This window comes from Solanum dulcamara, chromosome 10 (genome assembly GCF_947179165.1).
Source record: "Solanum dulcamara chromosome 10, daSolDulc1.2, whole genome shotgun sequence".
NCBI lineage: Eukaryota > Viridiplantae > Streptophyta > Magnoliopsida > Solanales > Solanaceae > Solanum > Solanum dulcamara.
This window is the reverse complement of record NC_077246.1, coordinates 52,720,013-52,741,332: the sequence shown is the minus strand read 5'-3', so window position 1 is coordinate 52,741,332 and position 21,320 is coordinate 52,720,013. Positions and strand designations below refer to the sequence as shown.

General features: G+C 35.6%; 1 protein-coding gene and 1 long non-coding RNA gene across 3 annotated transcripts in view; one reads left to right on the top strand and one right to left on the bottom strand.

Annotated features, from left to right (window-relative positions):
- The first annotated feature begins 212 nt into the window (after positions 1-212).
- Positions 213-1,082, top strand: LOC129904935 (uncharacterized). The gene is made up of 3 exons (XR_008770529.1): positions 213-307; positions 397-478; positions 1,036-1,082. It is a non-coding gene; the product is annotated as an uncharacterized LOC129904935 (long non-coding RNA).
- A 6,996-nt stretch (positions 1,083-8,078) lies between these two features.
- Positions 8,079-21,320, bottom strand: part of LOC129870430 (AP-1 complex subunit gamma-2-like) — a 45,865-nt gene continuing 32,623 nt past the window's right edge. Inside the window, exons 11-19 of one of the 2 annotated variants that reach the window (XM_055945220.1) lie at positions 20,492-20,614; positions 20,245-20,340; positions 18,333-18,460; positions 12,927-13,031; positions 12,578-12,837; positions 12,127-12,375; positions 11,869-12,050; positions 10,048-10,152; positions 8,079-8,710 (exon numbers count right to left, since the gene is read on the bottom strand). In XM_055945220.1, the coding sequence (XP_055801195.1) occupies positions 8,615-8,710; positions 10,048-10,152; positions 11,869-12,050; positions 12,127-12,375; positions 12,578-12,837; positions 12,927-13,031; positions 18,333-18,460; positions 20,245-20,340; positions 20,492-20,614 (1,344 nt within the window). In that variant the 3' untranslated portion in view covers positions 8,079-8,614. The remainder of the gene's footprint in view (positions 8,711-10,047; positions 10,153-11,868; positions 12,051-12,126; positions 12,376-12,577; positions 12,838-12,926; positions 13,032-18,332; positions 18,461-20,244; positions 20,341-20,491; positions 20,615-21,320) is intronic. The other variant, XM_055945221.1, reaches the window with a different exon arrangement.

Genomic DNA, 21,320 nt, shown 5'->3' with positions numbered 1-21,320 from the left:
ATATATATATATATATATAAGTTGGAAGTTCACAAAATGTAGTTTATGAAAACATATGGGCCAAGGGATTGGGCTTTGAAAGAAATTAAAATAATAAGAGAGGCCCAACACAAGGAAAGGGCCCAAGTCTTGGAACTTAGCCCATTAATTAAGTGGCTTATATATATATATATGTTGATGACTTTTAAGTCATATTTATCCATTAAGTTTTCTTTATCAACAAGAGGATTCAAGAGAGTTCTAGAGAGAAAGGAAGAGAAGAAACTTGAAGCTAGAGAAAGAATAGGTTCGGCCAAGGAAAAAAAAGGTAAGTCTCCGATTTTGCTTCGTGAATTAATTATCTAGGGTGTACCAAGGTGTTATAAAGGTATTATGAAATTGTATGGTTTGGAGCAGCCCAAAACGTCACCGAACAGCCCCAAAGTTTTAGCCGCGCTAGGAGAGCTTCCGAGGCAAGTTTTGGAGAGTTTCGGTAAAGGTAAGGTCTCTCCTTTAAAATTGGAGTTTATGATGTTGTTATGAGGTGTATTAAGTGTCCTAAATATGGCTGGAAGCAGAGAAAATGTATAAGGGGGCATGATGCTGGAAACTACTAAATTAAAGTCGTAGTAGCTAAATCGAAGTCGCGTAGTGTATGGTCGTTGAGGCGCTGCGGGTGCAGCTGGTTGGATTGTATGTTGCAGGGCTTTAAATTATTTTAAAAAGGGTGTGGTTGCAGCCACACGACCCCCCGTTTGGTATGGTTAAAGATTTTACGAAATAAAGGTTAAAAACTCTATTTTGGTATCGTAGTTTTATGCTAGTTGTTTGGAGCTTGTGTTGTGTAAAGTTGAGGTGATTTGATTGTATATATACTGCTGGTTGTTGTTGTTGATATGATTGTTGAAATGGTGGCCGAGTTGAGATCTCGGGGATGGTGTATTTATAGGGGAGATGCTGCCGAAATTTCGGCAGATTAGAAGTTAATTTGTTTGAAGGATTAAGACGAGTATATGGTGATGAATCTAATGACTATGTCAACTCTCTTGAATGTAGACTAACAAGTTGGAAGAATAAGAAAAGCTAGTAAAGCGCGGTACAGGTATGTAAAGTTAACCATTCCTTCTTTTGGCATGTCTTTGGCATAAGTATGTAAAGCTAATCGTTCCTTCTTTTGGCATGTCTTTGGCATAAGTATGTAAGGCTTACCCTTCTTTTTCAAGGCATGATTCCGATGTTATGGTTTCATAAGTGCTTCCATATATTCTTTGTTTTCAAAAGCTAGGTGTCAATGGTCCCAAGGAAATGACTACTTTTTTCTATAACCCGTCAATGTTTTCCAAAATGTCTATAGTTTCCCAAAACAAAGGTTTACAGTATTACAAGCTTTTATGACAATGACGATGGATATGTTTTACAACGACATTGATGATGTCGAGGATGAGAATATGTCTATGATGTCTAAGATAAGAACGGCTTCATGTATGTAATGTTTACTCTTCTTTCTATTGGCATGTTTTGACATAAGTATATAGAGCTACACTTTCTTTTAGCATGATTTTTATGAAACAAGTATATGTCCTTTTGTACAATTTCAAGGAAGTCCTATTCGTAGAGCCACTAGGATGGTCAATTTTCTTGAGTTTCCAAAAGATATTTTTCTCGTGCTTAAATACGTGTATATGATTCCAAAAGTTTTATGTTGATATAATCCATGGAAATTTTCAAAAGGTACTTGACATGACTCTTATCTTGATTTTGAATCATAGCTCATTCCGATTTTTCTACGAGTCTTGAAAATTGGTCATATGTGCATATGTATACGATTTGACGCCTTATAAGATTGTGACCTTATTCTACGTTCTCTTAATATTATCTTTCGTTGATAGTCTCATCCTATAATAATTGTTCCTTCAAGGTGAGACAAAGCGACCATGGTTAGTCTATAATACAATCGGAGGTTACCGACCTTCCGTCACTCCGATAAATACACGACTTTCATTGGGCTCTCGTGCATGCTGTCTATATGTATATGTATATGTATATGGGGGATATGGGGAGGTGTATATGTGGCGCTATAGACGCATTCCCACCTGATCAGTTGGAGTAATTTTCATCCTGGACGCGGGATGCCCGGACGCGGGACATATGTGGGCACGCCGACGTTGTTCGGTGATATGACTTCTATTTTCTATGAATACGAACAAGAAATGTTTTTTTATGATAAGACAAGCATGCATGGCATCTGTCCTAAAAGGGCACTCATATGTACAGGTTACTCTCTTATCTCACTATATGTCTATGATTCTACGATATGGTTGTTCATACCTTATGTTCTTTATTATGCTAATTTTCATGTCTTACATACTCAGTACATTACTCGTACTGACCCCCTTTTCTTTGGGGGATGCGTTTCATGCCACGCAGGTACACCTAGACAAGTAGAAGCTACTATAGAAGATGTTCCAGCGGGGTTAGCAACTCCACTTGTTCCTGGAGTGCTGCCGAGTCAGAGTATATGCTCTATGATGTTTCATTCGAAGTTAGAGACTTTGCAGACAGAGTCGTGGGTATAGAGTGTCAGCTTTGTAAGCGGCGTCACCAACCGATATGTTATTATGTAGTATGTCATGAGTTTATGAGATGATGGATTTTGGATAGCAAGATTCGGAAAGCGTAGCTATGTTTTTCATTTCTTTTTGATGCAAAATTCTAAAGAGATTGAGAATGTAATATGAATTAGCGGGTTCGCTCGGCTCCGAGCACGGGGTTGGGTGCCCATCACACCCTGTTGAGATCGGGGTGTGACATTTCTGTAGCTAATGGAATGTGGCATTGGGTCTATGAGGTGCCCCTATACATCGTAGACTTTTTGACGACTCGTATAAGGACTCGTGGAAAAAGGGTCTTATAATGTACCTTGGGACATCTTCTACGGGTGTCTCCTACGGTCCTTAGACATTTATACGATCCGTAGAAGACATTTTGTTCATTCGCAATAAAATATTTTCTTTATACGTAGGAAGGGTCTTAACAATCTCAAGTTTCACTAAGTGTGGATAGGGACCTACGAGCCCTACCTACGACATGTAGCTCTTCCTACGGTCCATAGGTATTGCTGATGGGTCACTGGTCTCAGGAAATTTCTAACTCTTTCTCTGGATCCTTCTAAGGGCCTGTGCTAAGATTCTTTGGGGTGTTACACATGCAAATGAAGCTGATAGCTTATCTTAAAAGGTAGGATCCTCTGATTTTCAAAAAAGGTTGTGCATATAAATGGTGACAAGATCTTCCATTGATAATTTAAGTCCACAATAGCTGATGATTAAATTCACTAAAATCTTACAAAATATTTCTTTGGACAATCATCGATATTGCCTCTAAAATGTCACCATCCTTCCAATGCCAATAAACTAATTGTTCTTATTGATTCATTACCTATGACAATATACTCGTACTTTATTGATTCCTCCATTAATGGTACTTAAAGAGATTTATTTTTAAAATAAATTTAAAATGATAGTATAGTAAATTAAGTGGTGTCTATATACAACTTCTGCATCTATGTTTCAACAAGTTGTATCTAACAAGTTTGTCACATGTTGCAACAAATACCTTATATGTTGTAACAATTTCTTATTTGTTGCAACATATGACTATTATGTTGGACATGACGTCTGATTCTATCCTAGCTTTATCACTTACTGTAACATGTATCCAGCAACTAAGTGATATGTTACAAAAAAATACCTTATTTGTTGCAACATATGCCTTATCTATTGCAACATACTATTTTGTTGGACATGACTTCTAGTTCTATCTCAGCATTACCAACTATTGTAACATGTGTTCAATAGCAAAATCATTTTGTTGCAACAGATGTTTTATCTGTTGCAATATATGACTATTATGTTGACAAAACTTCTGATTTTATCCCAACTTTACCAGTTGTTGTAACATGTATCCAACAACTAAGTCATAAATTACAACATATGCCTTATCTATTGCAACATATGGCTATTCTATTGGACACAACTTCTGATTCTATCCCATCTTTACCAATTTTTATAACATGTATCCAACAGCTAAGTCATATGTTGCAACAGATGATTTATCTATTGCAACATATGATTATTCTATTGGACACAGCTTCTAATTCTATCCTATTTTTACCATCTGTTGTAACATGTATCTAATAACTAAGTCATATGTTGCAATAGACGCCTTATTTGTTGCAACATATAGCTATTTTGTTGGACACAACATCTGTTGCTATAAAATTAATAATTGGTGCAACAGATTACTAACATGTTGCAACAGAAGGTTAAGTTATTGGAAATGCGACTGTAAATTATTGAAAAATATGTAGATATACCAGATGAATAATTGAATCAAAGAACTATAATTTTACTTATCAAATCACTTTATGAAGTAACTCTCACTGATATAGAACAAAATTTGGTCCAATAATTAGATAGATGAACCACCAAAGAAGAAGAAGAATAAAAGGAGGAGGAGGAACAGGAATAGGAAGAAGAGGAAGAAGAAGAGGAGGAAGAGAAAGAAGAAGAATAGGAAGGAAAAAGAAGAAGAAGAGAAAGAAGAAGAAAAAGAGAAAGAGAAAGAAGAAGAAAAAGAGAAAGAAGAGGAAGAAGAGGGAGGAGGAAGAAGAAGAAGAGGAGGAACAAGAGGAAAAAAGGAGAAGGAGGAGGAGGAGGGGGAAGGAAGAGGGAGAGAGGAAGAAGAGGAGAAAGAGGAATGAGAAGAAGAGGAAGGAAGAGGAGGAAGTAGAGGGAGGAAGAGGGGGGAAGGAGGAAGAGGAGGGAAGAGGAGGAGGGAAGAGGAAGAAGAAGAAGAAGGGGAGGAGGAAGAGGAAGGAAGAAGAGGAAGGAAGAAGAAGAAGAAGAGAAGGAAGAGGGAGGAAGAAGAAGCCACTCAAAATATCATCCCCCCACCCTCTTTTTTTCCCCTTCATGTTTAGTTAATTAGGGTTTTATAAGGATGGACTAAAGTGTCAACCTAAACAATTGAGATCAACTCTACACATCCCTCAAAATCTTTTAATGTTTAATTACATAATTGTGACCTACACTCAAATAAATAACATTGAGTCACTACAATTTAATTTTCAAATATTTTTGTCACCCTTAATTTAAAGTTTTCAGCTAACTCACAAACAACATCATGGTATTCGATCCACATCTTTTTTTTGTGTCTTCTCATATTTGAATAACTTCTAGAGAAAACTAATCAGCATAATCGATCCTCAGGCATTGGAAAATTTATGATTAGCTTATGTTGTTTAATGGTGTAAACTTTTGCACAGAAATTTTACAGTCCTAACGAGCAATGAAGATTTTACCATCGAGAAAGGTTACAAATTTTGCAAAATTGTGTGAATTATGCCTCAATGCAAGTTGATAGCTTTGAATTTAACTTGAGAATTATTTATCAATAGAGGAAGGAGGTGAAGAAGATTCAAGAGATGGATTTGGGAATTTAATTTAGTCTAAATTTATTTAGTATAGCGGGTCGGGTTCGGTTAAAAGAGAAAATAGAGTAATTGCAATTCAATAATTTCACTTGATTTGAGGTGTTCCATCCAATAGGGGTATGAATGTTAGCTATTAAATAAAAGTTGAGGTCATGGTACATTTATTATGTTTAATAATAAATAATTTTGTACATTAAAATGTTAAAAAATAAATAGTCTAAATTTTCTGTTTAGATCAAGAGATAACTTTTTAATCTTTCAAATGTGCATTCAAATTCAGATATCTTAACATTAATGAAAATAAATGAGAGTGATGTGTTTGGTACGAAGAAAAATAATTTTGTAAAAAAAAATTCTTGTAAAACGAAAGGAATTTTTACTTATTTTCAAGTGTTTGGTAAGTAAGCAAAAAAATATTATCTCAATAGTATTTATATGTTATTTAGAAAAATATTATGAGACGGGATGAGATGAGGAGTGATGGGTGATGAGAGTGGGATGGTCAAGAGGTGGGGGAGTGGGGGGATTAGGTGGGTGGAGAGAAAATAATAAACTTGAAATGTCACTTATGCAACTCGTTTTTCCTATTTTTATTAGGAAAGTCAAATTTCTCATTTTTAAAGAACTTATTTTCCTATAGAAAATATTTTCCAAATATTTTGACCAAGCAAACATGAGAAAATATAATAAGATTTTGTAGAAAATATTTTCTTCCATACCAAAACACACCCTTAGACATGAAAATATTTGTCTACACCTTGAAGGAATTTTTCGGGTGTTTCAAGTTGTTGTGAAGCTACATTTCTGCAGCAATGTTGGCCTGTAGGGGTGTCAATGGTTATTTAAAAACCGACTCAATCGATCGGATCGAACCGTACTGAATCGATTTTACAATTTCTTTTAATAAATTCATAGTTTTTATATAAATTTATAATCATTCCGAATAATTAGGTAGATTTTTTATTTGATAAATATTAATAAAAAAATATACCGAAGTGTAAATATATTTTATATATTAAGTTTTAAAATAAAAAATATTTAAAATTGTGCTTCAGATCCAGGATAACGAAAGAGACAACATAATTAACACTCAAAGTCCTAACATTTAAACTTCACATACTACTCCGATCGAAATTAAATTAGTTCTAACATTTCAACTCTCGAGTAGTAGTTAGTAAACTTCAATGTATTCCAACGATCTTAGGTAACAAACTACAAATTATTAAATATTTTTTCTCTCTTATTTTTTAAATTTTTCTTATTGGATACTTAAATTAAGTAGACTAAATTCTTGAGTTCCATCTTGTTTGATTGAATTCTTTCCGCTCGTGTGATGTGAATTATATTTTTTATTTTTGCTTAATAATATTTACACTGCCATAATATAATGAGATGAATCTATATTCTTATTTTCTTTCATGTTTTCGTGATTCATCTCCTTTTAAACAATCAAAATGTCTTAAGAGTTTTTGCCAAGGTCATAAACATATACATGGTAGCATGTTTTAAATTTATAACTTTTTAAAAAAAAATTACCAAAAATTAATCAAATTGTACCGATACCAAAGAGAAATCGAGCTAATGGAATGGTTTCAAAAGGAATAATTTTGGTTATATGAAATAAAATAACCAAAAAAATGATATGGTATAAATTTCATAAAATAACCGTCCAAACCATAGAATTAACACTCCGCTGGCAATGTTTATGTCGTAATCTAAATAATCAGATATACTAATTAATATAGAGGAAATTTCACAAATAGTTACTATAATTATCTTAATTATGGTCCTTAACTACAGTTTGCCTATTTACGAGTTGTAGTTATCGTTTAAGTTGCCTCGTTTGTATAATTTTGCTGGTTTGTATAATTCGCATATAATTGAGCTATTTTTGTATAAACTCAAAATAACGAATTTATACAAACACAAACATCTTAATTTTAAACAATTATACAAATTATATTATACAAAATCACATTATACAAAAATTATAAAAATTAAATTATACAGACTTGAACCGTAATTAACGTCAAATGTTAGTAGTGAATTGTAAATTAGCTAAACTATAGCTATATTAACTAATTAACTAATTAACTAATATATATTTACTTATTCACATAAATTTTTCCATTAATATGTTGTAGGGAAAAGATTCAAATTTGCCCTTGTGATAAAAGTTTTGGTTCAACGATGAACTCACCGCTAGCGACTTAGGGCAATATTAAGGCACAATTGTAACAATGAGGACATGGATGATCCAAACTTCTAACATAAGGCAGAGTTAAAGCCCATTTGGTTTGGCTTATAAGCCGTTATAAACTGTTTTAAGCTTTTTTGAGTGTTTGACTAACCAACTTAAAAATCTTTTTGTGCTTAAAATAAGCCCAATAAAATAATTAGGCTTGTCTGACTTAGCTTATCTAAAACAACCTATAAACTGCTTTCAGCTTATAAGTGTTTTAGATAAAAACTAAGCCGAATAAGCACTTAGACCATTTCACAAAGTACGAGGCAAATCTGGCCCTCTTCCCCCAAAAAATGAACATGTACAAGGAAATAGAAATTGAAACATCTTGGAGATGAGGACACTTTTAGAGACGAAAAATATGAACTAGCGATAGCCATATACCCAATGTTATAACCAATTGAGGAGCTTTCCATTACAACAACTAAATGTATCCCACTTATAACGCACCTGTGATAAAACATTACCAAGCCAATTGGAAACCCTGCATTACAATTCTTCATTTTGAATCTGATTAGCCAAAATCTTAGAAACAAAAGAATATACTTGCACAATGCACATCTCGTAAGTTTAAACGAGTCCAACACATGATCTCCTCCTGTGATTGCCACATTGGCAAAAATTGACTTTGACAGTGGCTTACATGGTAATCAGATCATCATGTACAATTGAAGTCCATCTGAGCGATCCCAGGTAAGAAGAAGTAAGTAATGTCAGGCATCTGAGAGATCCCAGGTAAAGCCACCACTTGAAGTCCAACCAATACTGCCTCTTCTTCCAAACCAATTGAATATATTGCTCTAGGAAGTACAAACAACGCGCAGAAGCTTCTCCACAGTGAAAGAAAAAAACAAGATGAAATGCAACAAAGCATCCTCTTATAGGGCCATTCAACCTCATAAATCGCGAGGAAAATTGCTGACTTGGCCTTCCTCCAAGACATCTTTGTTATTCACCTTATAACTTATCCGTATGCGCATGACAAGGGATTTCTGGAAAAATGAAGATAAAGATATAGCTATTAAAGAATAGTTGTTTAGGTTGTTATTCCAAATCACCCTTTATAAATGTCATAAAAGACGGGCAATCACAGGAATTTAAGAAAGATGTGAAAAGTACACCTAGTCTCAAGCTTTAAGGGAACTGCGTAATTTTGAAATACATTCAGTTACAATAGCTGATAAACAAAATTCCATTACTAGTTTCAGTTTCTTATAGCTAAGAACAACGTACATCTGTAGCTATCATTTCAAACCTCTACAAGGGAAAATAATGTTCCAACAATTTCACGAGTTTTCAACCTCTCATATCATATCCAATTCACTCAGAATCCATATGAAAAGTAGCGGTGCTAAAAGCCTGAATTCATAAAACATATTTACATGTTCATAATTTTGCGGATCGACGTGCAACCATTCGGTAATAGTTCTCTTCATGAGCAAATGGAACAAACCAAATTTTGAAGTTAGTATTGATTCGTAATACTCTTACTGGACTCATATAAAATTGAACAAGCAACATGCCTGCCAGATTATCAGTATCAAATTGATAATGAGCCTAGATGATGTTTTTAATATGAATCATCTATGCTAGAAAAGAATGATACAGCATAGACTTAGGAAAGAGTGGCATCAAACTCATAAATCATACGACGAAACTCTGTGAAAAGAGTGACAGAGGCACAGAGCAACATTTAGGAATACGACAAGAGTGATAGAGCACTAGTTTGCAGTTATGCCCGGAAGATCTACAATGGAGGCTATATTTTTTGCTAACAAGATAGATGAATTTTATCGCGAAAGAATGGTGTTTTCTCAGTTAAATCATACTACGAAAAGCTTTTGAATACGGAGGAGGTGTACTTTCCTCATAGAGCGATTTGGATTCCAAAGATAACGCGAGAGGTGTGTTTTTCCTCATAGTTAGCAACTAGTGGAGTAATCTTGACAGCAGAGAAATTGAGGAAGAAGAAAGATCACTTATGTCAGTTGCTGCTTTATATGCAAGGGTGCCGCTGCAGATGTCGACCATCTCCTCATTCACTTTTCAGTAGCTTCAAGATTATAGTGGGAGATTTTTTACATGGTTTGGGATTTTTTGGGATTTTTTGGGTGATGTCAAGCACGGTTAAAGAAGTTATGGCAAGTCTCGGTATCTTTGGGATCCAAATCGCTCTATAAGGAAAGTCCACCTCCTTAGTATTCAAAAGTTTTTCATAATATCCATATGTTGTAGTAATCATCTATGTTCATACGATTCATACATTTATTTCTACCCAGAAAATGTCTAGTAAAAGTGATCCAATACAGAAAATGAACAATTCAGTTACCTTGCCATGTTGGCTGTTTGTGATTCTCAACTTCTGTGTGATTGATCCATTACCATTTGCAGGTAGGGTATTACCGCTAGCTGGATCCAATTGCAGTTGAAGGAACTTCATAGAAATGCCAAATAAGCTTAGTCAAGAGATGACAAATGGTACATGTACTGAGAATTCGAAAATTAGGCCATCCAACATATATTACGATTGACATTTTTTTTGAAACTATTACTATTGAGGTAGTGGTAAGGTCTGCGTACATCCTACCCTCCCCAAATCCCACTTGTAGGATTTCACTGGGTATGTTGTTGTTGTTGTTGTTAGAACTTCAAAGAAGTGGATATTTTACTTCCTAGAACAATTTGTAGACCTATTTACAACAGCGTCCAAGCTATCCCTGAAATTTTAGCCTTTCAGATAAGTCAACCATGATGAGATATTTGCAAGGTATGAAATCCGCATGAAGCGCAATGTCCTCATATAGAGAAAAGATTTACTGACACACTTAACTGAATTTATACCCCATAACTACCAACTCTACCTATGTGAGCTTGCTCACATAGCCGGTACAAAGCTCGAACAAAGGAGGAGGTTGAGGTAGCAGGTAGGTTGGTAGCTAGCGTAAAGCTAGCCAATTCATGATGACTTCTCGCCTACCTAAGTGAAAGATTAGTTATATTGAATAGTAGACCAACATGAGTAAATTTTGGGCCATCAAAATCTAACTCATCCACAAGGTGAGTGTGGCAAAGATGTGAATGTTAAGATGGATGTTTGATTAAACAAGACTAGATACGATTAGAAATGACTACATCTGTCAAAAAGTGCAAGTTGCACACATTAAGAATAAAATGAAAAAAAGTCATTTGAGATGGTTTAATTATGTCCTATGTCAATCTCCAGATGCTTTGGTACGTAGGTGTGAACCATGGTGGATGAAAGTGTTGAAGGAGAAGAGGTAGACCTAAAATCACACGGAAGGGAAGTTGTCTCAAAAGGCCTATAATATCTTGAAATCTATGCAGACTTGGTGAAAGATAGCATAATGGAAGAGAAGTATCTTTATAGACTACGCCAATCAGTTAGAAATAAGTTTAAACTATGCCAGTATGTTTATCTTAGGTCTTATGTTCTCTATGAGTTCTTTTTTAATTTCTATTCTTTTATCCCTGTCAGATATTCTTGGCAGCATACATAGGCTTTGCCCCTCAAACTTGCCAGTTTGTTTTATTGACACTTGCACTAAGGATTCTACCTATTGACACCGGAACTCGAGGTAAATTGTGCCTATTAGATCCCTCAATGGCAATCTCCTGCAGATAAGTGTGTGACTTCCAAATGCACTGACACGGCAAAGAGATAAATCAATGAATAACACATTGAAAATACCAACAAAAAAAAACTTTTCTTTTTTCCTCCTCCCACTACATCCATCTTCTTCATTTTAATACCTTAATAACACACCATCATCAGCCTATCTCCAACAATAAATCAGCAAATTTCATGAACTACACCATTACTGAACTTGAGTTCCAAAATCTAATGAATGTGTTGAAACCCTTTATATCACTAATACATGAAAATCTATGGTATTAGTAATACACACCTCAATACAAAATAGAGTGTATAACTAATGCATAGGCCAAAAAAGTGCATCAAATAAGGTACTAATTATACACAAAACTAATGCATGCATTATTTTTCTAATAAACTCTACCAAACGACCCCTTAGGACACTTAAAAAAGCCAATTGACATTCCAAGTGAAAAATAAAGAAGAGAAAAGCAATAACACAACAAATTAACTATGGATGATTGTTCCTTTGTTTACCTTTGGAACTGCTGCCTGGAAGATGAAGTCCGTGAAAACATCTTGTGACTTATTTGTAAAACTACCGTCAATAAGTGTCATCTGTGGGTTTCCACGCTTCTTTGAGATGTTGAATGTTAATCTCAAGGAGCTGCTCTCAAATGCAGTAACTGATGAATGTGCCGGACCATTGCCTTCTGTAACTTAAAAAAATGGTGTCAGCATTTCCAGAATATAATTAGACCGGCCAAGAGGTTACAGTGCGGATAGAGATCGTACCAGACATCGGTGGACTGGAAGGAAGCCCGTTCAATAAATCCAACATAGAAGAATTTCCACCAGTAGAAGAGACTTGCGTTGAAGAAGCTGAAGGTGTGGACAATCTATCTAATATATCCAATGGACTTCTATTGTCTGTATTGGAGGATAACACCTGAGGTGTAGATGGGCTTCTCTGAGCAGGAGGAGTTCCAATCGACAAAAGATCCATTAGAACATCAGCGCTACTCTTTTGGGCCTGATTTGCATCTGAAATTCAAAGAAAATAAAGAGAAAAATCCACTATGAAGTCAAGTTTAAGTTAGATGTCAGTTGTGCTTAGACTGGTCAAAAGATACCAATTTAAAATTTTAAATACAGTAAGGAGAAATAGAAAAAATGTGAGGATGATCAGAATTATAAATCAGGAAAAGCATTCTGAAAGATTCATACAATACACAGTAAATGTGACCTGGTTGCAAAGACACTGGTATCAGATTGACACCAAGAAGATCTTGAAGAAACTCTCCACCAGAAGAGCTAGGTGCAGGAGCATCATCTAAACTAAGATCGAGCAAGTCAGCCACAGCAGCAGTACTGAGCTTGGCAGATCCATTTGGAAGATTAACTGATACTCCTTGCGAAGTTGACACAACTACTGGCACAGAACCACCTCTCCTTCCACTGAAGGTTGCTTCATCAAGAACCGGCATTCTCTCTGCGAGTGAAGACCTGAAAACATACATCGCTGCTCAGCATAAATCACACTAAAAAGACAACAAAAGGAATAGAAATAACTTTCTATAAGATATCAACCAAACCTCATATTCTGATGCCTCTCGATAATAGAGTTAAATTCAATAGCTCTCTGTTGCAGTTCAAGCACAAAACTTCCTTTATACTGACCAATGATATCATTTATGCGCCTGCACCAAACAAGAGCATTGCAGATTACTAACTCAAGTCGCACTATCAGACTAACCATTTATTAGTTTCCAACTATTTGCAAGGGCGTCGAGCATCACGTTAAGATAATTTTTTTGAGAAAGGAAAAATAATTAAATAAAATAAATAAAAGTTTACCAAGTTTGAGTCATGTGGGATTGCAAGTAGAGATAACATTCCCAAGGAACATACAGCATAACAGTCTGAGAGTGATGTAGACAACAAATAGATAAAATAAAAAAGCTTAATACAACACTTCCTTCAGCATTGATGAAAAGAACAGGTTTGTTAAGAAACTGTATCTTGGGTCTAACTCAAACAGCAAAGTTAGCTCAAGTGGTGAGAGTTATCCTAAATCAATAAGGAGACTGAAGCCCATACAATTAACCCATGTGGGATTCTAACTAAGGGTGTGAAATTTGAAGGAGCAACATATCATGGATCGCCCAACATTGGCTAGTCTAACATGCCTCCATAGCTTTTGACCAACAATGAAGGAAGTACAGTGCAATGTGAGGTAAACGCACATCACGAGCTTGAACTCCGCCAAAAGACTAAAGCCTGATATTTAAGTGGTAGGAGGATAAAGGGGAAATCCCATACTCCTTGGAGTTTTGGACATGTCCACCAACTAGGGCTGGCCAACTAACCCAGATATTTCATTTAGGCAGCTAACTCCAAATGTTAAAGAGCAAACTTAAGGAATTGAGTAGAACAACTTTTGGGGAACTGATAAATAAGAAGAACAACCTTCTGAATGGGTTAGCTGAGTTAGATCAGACTCAGGACAGCAGAGAACTTAATGTAGATGAGCTGATGATCAGGGCAACGATTATGGTCGAACTTGGGGGATTGGCCAAAAATGAGGAGGCAAGGTGGAGACAGAAATCTAGAGTTTTGTGGCTTCAACAGGGGATAAAAACACTAAATATTTCCAGAGAATGGCCGCTGCTCATAAGAGGTACAATACCATAGACAGATTGAAAGTCGAGGATGAAGTTGTGGTATACATGCCTGAGATTAAAAGAACTATGGTAGATTTCTATATGAAACTATACTCAGTAACAGAAACTTGGAGGCCCTCTTTTGAATTCCCAGATTGTCCCAAAAGTCGATGATGATGAAAGTGAATGGTTGCAAAGACCGTTTTCAGAGGCAGAGGTCCTCAAAATTATTAATATGTGTGTGGTGGACAAGGCATCTGGCCCGAATGGCTTCACAATGGGTTTCTTTAAAGAGTGTTGGGGAATTCTCAAAGAAGATATAATGTCCACTGTACAAAATTTTCATCAGAATGAGGTCTTTGAGAAGTCCTTCAATGCTACTTTCATTGCTTTGATTCCTAAGAAGAATGGTGCCGAAGAATTAAAAGATTTTAGACTTATAATTCTTATAGGTGGGGTATACAAGATCTTATCCAAGCTTATAACAGAAAGACTGAAGTCAGTGATGGGGAAGCTGGTTGATGTGCACCAAATGGCGTTTCTCAAAGGAAGACAAATTATGGATGCTGTAGTACTAGCTAATGAATTAGTTGATTCTAGAATCAAATCCAAGAGGCCAGGAATCATATGTAAGTTGGCTATTGAAAAGGCCTATGTTCATGTCAAACGGAAGTTCTTGCTGAAAATTCTCAAACGCATGGGCTTTGGAAACTGATAAGATTTTGCATTTCTAATGTAAACTTTTCTGTTTAGATCAATGAGATCCCTGAAGGGTTTTTTCAGTCTCAGAGAGCTCTTAGACAAGGTGATCCAATGTCACCTTTTCTACTTTTGTTAGCCATGGAGGGACTTAATCATATGATTAAGGTTGCTCAATCTTACGATCGGATAAGGGGCTTTGGTTCTCAATCTAATGGTACTCAAGGAATGGAAATATCCCATCTATTGTATGCCGATGATTCTTTAGTTTTTTGTGAAGCTGAAGTGGACCAGATCAGACATCTCAAAGCCATTCTTACCATCTTTGAAGCTGTGTCTGGATTACATGTTAACTGGTCCAAGAGTTTCCTGTACCCAGTTAATGATGTACCAAATTTGTTGTCTCTGGCGGCCAATATTGGATGTCAGGTTGAAGGAGCCTTAGCAGCCAGCCATAAAACTCAAAACAGGGGTAAAAATTTCAAAAATTACCCACCTTGTGAGCACTGTGGAAAAATGGGTCATCTACTATACAGATATTGGAAAAGGTCAGATGCGAAGTGTAGCAAGTGCAATCAGCTTGGCCATGAAGCAGTTATTTGCAAAAATAAATTTGAGAACCATAAAGTAGATGCACGTGTGGTCAATGAAGAAGAAGAAGAAGACCATCTTTTTGGTGCAACATGTATCTCAAGTAAGGTTTCAACAAATTTTTGGTTAATTGATAGTGGTTGCACTAACCACATGACTTATGACAAGAGTTTTTTTGAAAAAATAAAGACTACTGAAATATCAAAAGTTAGGATTGGAAATGGTGATCAGATTCTTGTTGAAGAAAAAGGAACTGTTGTCATCAAAACAAGTTCAGGTAAGAAAATTTCAGATGTTCTTTATGTACCTGATATTGATCAAAGCTTGTTGAGTATTTGCCAGTTGGTAGAAAAAGGATACAAAGTATCTTTTGAGGATCATCATTGATGGTGTTGGAAAAGAAGTTTTAAACATTAAGAGGAGAGGTAAACATTTTTTATTTGATCCAATGGAAGATGTTTCTGTAGAACATGAAAAAGATCATAGGCTGGAAAAACTAGAAGATGATCGTCAAATTGAAAAAGCACAAGAAAAATGTGAACCTGCTAGGTTCAAAGGAGCTTTCAATGTTCATAAAGAAATTGAAGCAATGGAAGGGTTATCTATGTTTCAGGAAAATAAAATGGGTAAGTTTAAATTCAAGATGCAAACGAAGAAGGAAGGCATGCCAAAAAGATTTAGTACTCAAAGGTTGCATTCAAGACGAGAAGTGAATTTAGTTCACTACAAGCCCAAAGATAAATCTGCAGATTTATTCAGAAGGTCACTTTCGGTTACCAAGTGTGAAGATCCCAAGATAGAAGATCAAAATTTTGCAGTTCCTAAAGCAAGGAGGAGTGTTGAATATTTGCTTTAGAACTGTTTAAGTTTTTATTGCAGTAATTTTAATACGATGGACCTAGTCAACTAGTTAGCTCTTTTAATTAGGAGTTGAATTCTCTTTGAATTTTGAAAAAATAATATTTTATAGACTTTAGGAGTTTGGTATTTTCAGCAGATCTTTTTGCTTATTTTTAGGTTTAGAAGTTAGTAGTTTTATTATAAATTGTATTCTTAGATTGCAGTAAAAATATATTAGTCTTTCAACTTTAGTTTATAAGTTTTCTTTCTTGTTTTTCATTCTTTTAATATTTTTATTCGTTTTCTGCAAAAAAAAAAAAAAACAATAGACTTAGAAGGAAAATGAATAACAAAGGGATTTTTCAGTAATCAGAGAAGCCCTATTAAGGTAAACTGGCCTTGGAAACAAGTTTGGAAAGTAAGAATTCCAATGAAGGTGTCTTGTTTTATTTGGTTGTAGATTAGGAAAACATGCCTAACTCAAGTCAACTTACAAAGAAGAGGTTTTCAGATTTGTTCAAGATGTCTTTTATGTGATCAGGAGGTTGAGAGCAATATACAGCTATTTTTACATTGCAAGACAACTATAAATCTGTGGCACATGTTCTTTTGTATTTCGGTGATAAAATGGGTAATACCTAGCTCTAGTCTGGGGCTTCTGAGCCGCTGGTGGAGTGTAGGGTACAGAGGAGGGGAGGAGGATTGGTGGAAGATCATCCCTGCTTGCATCTGGTGGAGTGTGTGGAAAGAAAGGAATTCCAAATTTTTTGAAGGCACTAGCAGTTCTATCCATAAAATTAGGATAAATTGTCTTAGTTTGTTCTCTTTTTGGTGCAAACAAAATATATGGGGGGAAGTAGCTAACTTAGTTGACTTAATTGGCAATGTATAAGAATATAGGTTTTTGAACAGTGGTCTTTTGTACCTTTTGGTTTGGTTTTGTAAAGATCTAAATTTTTTTTAGAACTTTTTTTGGGTGTCTAAGATTTGTTTAATAGAAATACTATTGTTACCTTCCTCAAAAAAAAAAATATAGTTTAAGCATCTTAATAAAATTTCCCGAGTCTTCATTTCTCCACTTAACAACTAGCTCAAGTGATAAGAATTATCAAAGATCATGAGACTATAACTTGGATACTTATCCAACATGGCAGTCTAACAAGGTTAAAAGGAATTAATACTTCAAGAAGGTGAGTATTATAGAAACCAAAAGAAGTTGTATTGAACTGAAATGAAGATGGACAGGTAGCCTCTATAGAGATCAAATATTTCTTTCTAGAAAGTGAAAGCCAAGGATTACCACCGAAAGAACCACACCTCCAACAAAATTACTTGATTGCGGAAAGAATGCCTTGAAGTTGATCCACGTTGGGTAGGTAAATACTAACTCAAAGGTTAGAATGTAACGAATAAGAAATACATACTCACACCAAACAACACGTGTTAGAACATGCTGATTCATCAGGCAAGAGATGTCATCTGCCCGTAAAGGAAAAGGAGTTGCCTCAGTATAACTTTAGGATTACGTTAATTAATCAAGGCAAATGAGCTAATTAATGACAAAATGAAATGGACTTGGCAAGGCTATATTGAGGAAGGAATAAAACAAGAACAGCCTCCGGCTACCAGAAAACAAGCAAGAGATCGCTTAACTGGACATCAAAGGCAGTGGTGTCAGTATTGTTCTAAATGGCTGAAACTAATCTGCCTTAAATAAATATCAGAATTATAGGATGGAACTTGTATACAGGTTTTCAAAATCATCAATGAAACCATATTGAAAGAAAAGGAAAAGTTCCTTGGCTCTTTAGAAACTTAGGAATCAGTCAATTAACCAATCATATAATACTGATGGAAGAAACATTAAATTATCCATGGTGCTTGAATATAAAGTTGTTTGGTGTCTTAAACAGTACATCACATCATTGCTTAAATTAACCCGTTAATGAATAAAGTTTTGAAACTTGTGAATAGTTGAGAAGCAGTGAGAGGCTGAAGATTATAAAGCACAAGAGGCAGATTTGATTGTGCAGACTATTTACCAGAATGAAGAGTTTCACATAAAAATAGAACATGATAGACTATTATAGCTGAACAGCACAAACAGATATCTAACTGAATGAACGTGAATTCTGGCAGAAATGTCAGCTGATGGATAAGATATGTGTGCTTCATATACTGAAGTCAAGAGTAGAAAAGAATACATACTGTGAAAAAGATGGAAAGCGACTGGACAACTTTAGCAAAGCAATCAGACACATCGCCTGAGATGTAAGATCACACGAATGGCTTTTGATGGATGTCTCCAACATATCCACAGCATCTGACTCTGTCACCTGCTCCAAGAAACTACATCATATATGCCCAAGAAGGTGAAAACTATTATGCAGAAAAAAGCTGACATGAAAACAACATGCACCCAACTTCAAACACTTTTAAGGAAATACTGAAATAAGATACAAAATATTCAGTATTCTTTTTGGTAAGTCATGGTGATGATTATAAGCCATCTTTGGACTGTTCATCCTTTGTTTTCAAAAGGCGGAATAACCTAGTAGACCCTTGTACTTGGCTCTGTTTGTAAGTTGAACCCTTATACTTACGACTTTGCCAACTGAACCCTTAAACTCACTGAAACACAATATTTTAAACCCCTTTCTCATCCTATGTGTGTGCGTGTAGTGCATCCATTTACACGAGGAATTCCACATCATTTTTAATGACACATAAGAAATTAAATGTTAAAAAAATAAAATAAAAAATGAAGGCTACTTTTGTATATTCTGGAAATTTTGAACAATATTTTCTCCATATTTGCTCTCAAATTGAGCATCAAATTCATGTCAAAATGGGTGGAATTCTTACCTATTTGACTTGTATTTCACCTTATAGGTTCATAAACACAAACCCAACAAAGCTTCATTACAATTTTAATTCATAAATTCACAAAACCCACTTATTATTCTTGAAGCTTCATCAAGCTTATCAATAAAGTTTTTCAATTTTTCAATACCCACTATCAACCTTCACATTAACTCGTACAAAATTCGAAAAATACTCACAAAATTGAGATTTTAGGGTGGAAATGTGGCAAAACAAAAAGGGCTAGGGGTGGTATTGGTTTGCTGCAAAAGAAGAGAATTTTGAGAATTTATTTGGGAGCGAGACACTGATGCGGCGGCGTTAAGAAGAAGAAGGAGGTGGGAATGGTAGGTGGATCCAAAGAAGAAGGAAAGGAGTGTAATGGAAAGAAGAAATTTGGTTGGGTTAGGGGGAGGGGTCGGGGGTGGTGGCGGCAGGGAGATAAAGCTTTGAAGAAGATGACTTCTTTTTTCTTTTTGGGCGTTTTTGTTTTTTTTTAATTTTACTGTTTTTTAATATAAAATATTATTTTCACTTGCTTTAAAACGCGTGGAATCACGCATTATTCCATGTCAACAATATTAATATCACATGTGTTTGGTCAATGGTGTTTAAAATATTGTGTTTCAGCAAGTTTAAGGGTTTAGTTGGCAAAGTCGTAAGTACAAGGGTCCAATTTACAAACGGAGCCAAGTACAAGGACCTCCCAGGTCATTCCGCCTTTTCAAAATTACATCTTTATTTGACTAAAGTACATTTCTAGATGCCAGATGCACATTATAACAATAATGTTTCACAATATATCATCTTATTCCGGTCTTGAAATACACAAGTAGCAGCATATTCGGTAAAACATAAGTGTTTGTCAATTTTTCGCTTTTTCATAGGTTCACTCTCCCATTTTTCTCCTTTTTTAGTATTTTGGAGGAATAAGGAATTTCTTGGAGACCTGTATTTTATTAAGGACTTAAGATCACATGGAACTAGCTTACATTCATTACCACAGTCAACCAGAGCACAAATTCATTATTAATGAACTTCCAATAAATGTAAGAGGAAATTCAACAGTTAATAGTTATTCTCAACACATCCATTGTGATTTACGTAGAGGATGACAATAATGAATAAGAAACTTCATCCAGAGAATGTTGGATCACAAATAAAATACATGCTGTTCAAGAATATGATACAGGACAGATTTGGAAAAAACTATTCATAGATCATATTTGCAAACTGCTGTACAAAAGCATGAACTCACAGTTGCGGGTTCTTCTATGTCAAGCCTTCCAACATTATTGACTAGCATTTCACCATACTCTCCGATGCACCATACTGCAACTCGAACAAGGGTTTCCTAACAAAAACAATCAAACAGAATACAGTAAACAATACGGTCATCAAAAAAAAATACAGTAAACAATATGGACATATTCAAGACCAGAAAACTGCTCATGAGTTACAGGAACCAAGATTCCGATAGAAGATAAAGGAAAAGTGTGATGTACCTGTTCCCCTGCTTTATGCACAGCTCTGTACAAAGACCGTACTGCATATCCATGGAGGTCGGAAGCATTTGTAATCACCACAATCAGAGCATGCCACACCTCATCCTTGACATAGTTTCCAGCCTATAGCACACCTATCATATTAGTACTCTTTACACCACAAAAGTAAAAGGGAAGGAAGAACGAGTAGATCCACCAAAACAGGCCAACTAGGGGCTTCAAATATGTAGAGTCAAATCTAAAGCCAGCAGCATAAGCACATTCGTTAGTACCTAAGCCTCATTTGTTTGCACTTAATGGAGGTCTGAATCTGTATAGTTCAAACTTTAGGCCATTAAGTGCATTTGTTTTCATTAAGATCTTGAACAAACTCTTAATATCATTAAGAGGTATTCTTGTGTGGTATAATATTCACCACCACTCTATCCGCCAACACCACTAACCACCTCTGCCATCACTACCACTACCAGCATTATCGTCATCAACCACCAACCGCTCTGCCATCACAATCACCACAAGCAACCAACATCGCTGCCAACCACTACTATCGGCAGCTACCACACCTACTACCTCCATCATTATGATTACATTCATTGCCACCACCATCGTCGTCGCCGTTTCCTCCTCCACCACCACAATCAACTACTACCACTATTGAGCCCAATCTCTACTACCAACCAAGTACTCCACCATCACAAGTAGCACCACTGCCAACTACAACCAACACATCGTCAACCACCAAACATTCTTCAGTTATCACCACCACCGTCATCACCATTGCCGCCAACTCCACCACCACTGCGGTCGGTCCGTACTGCCAACCACCTCT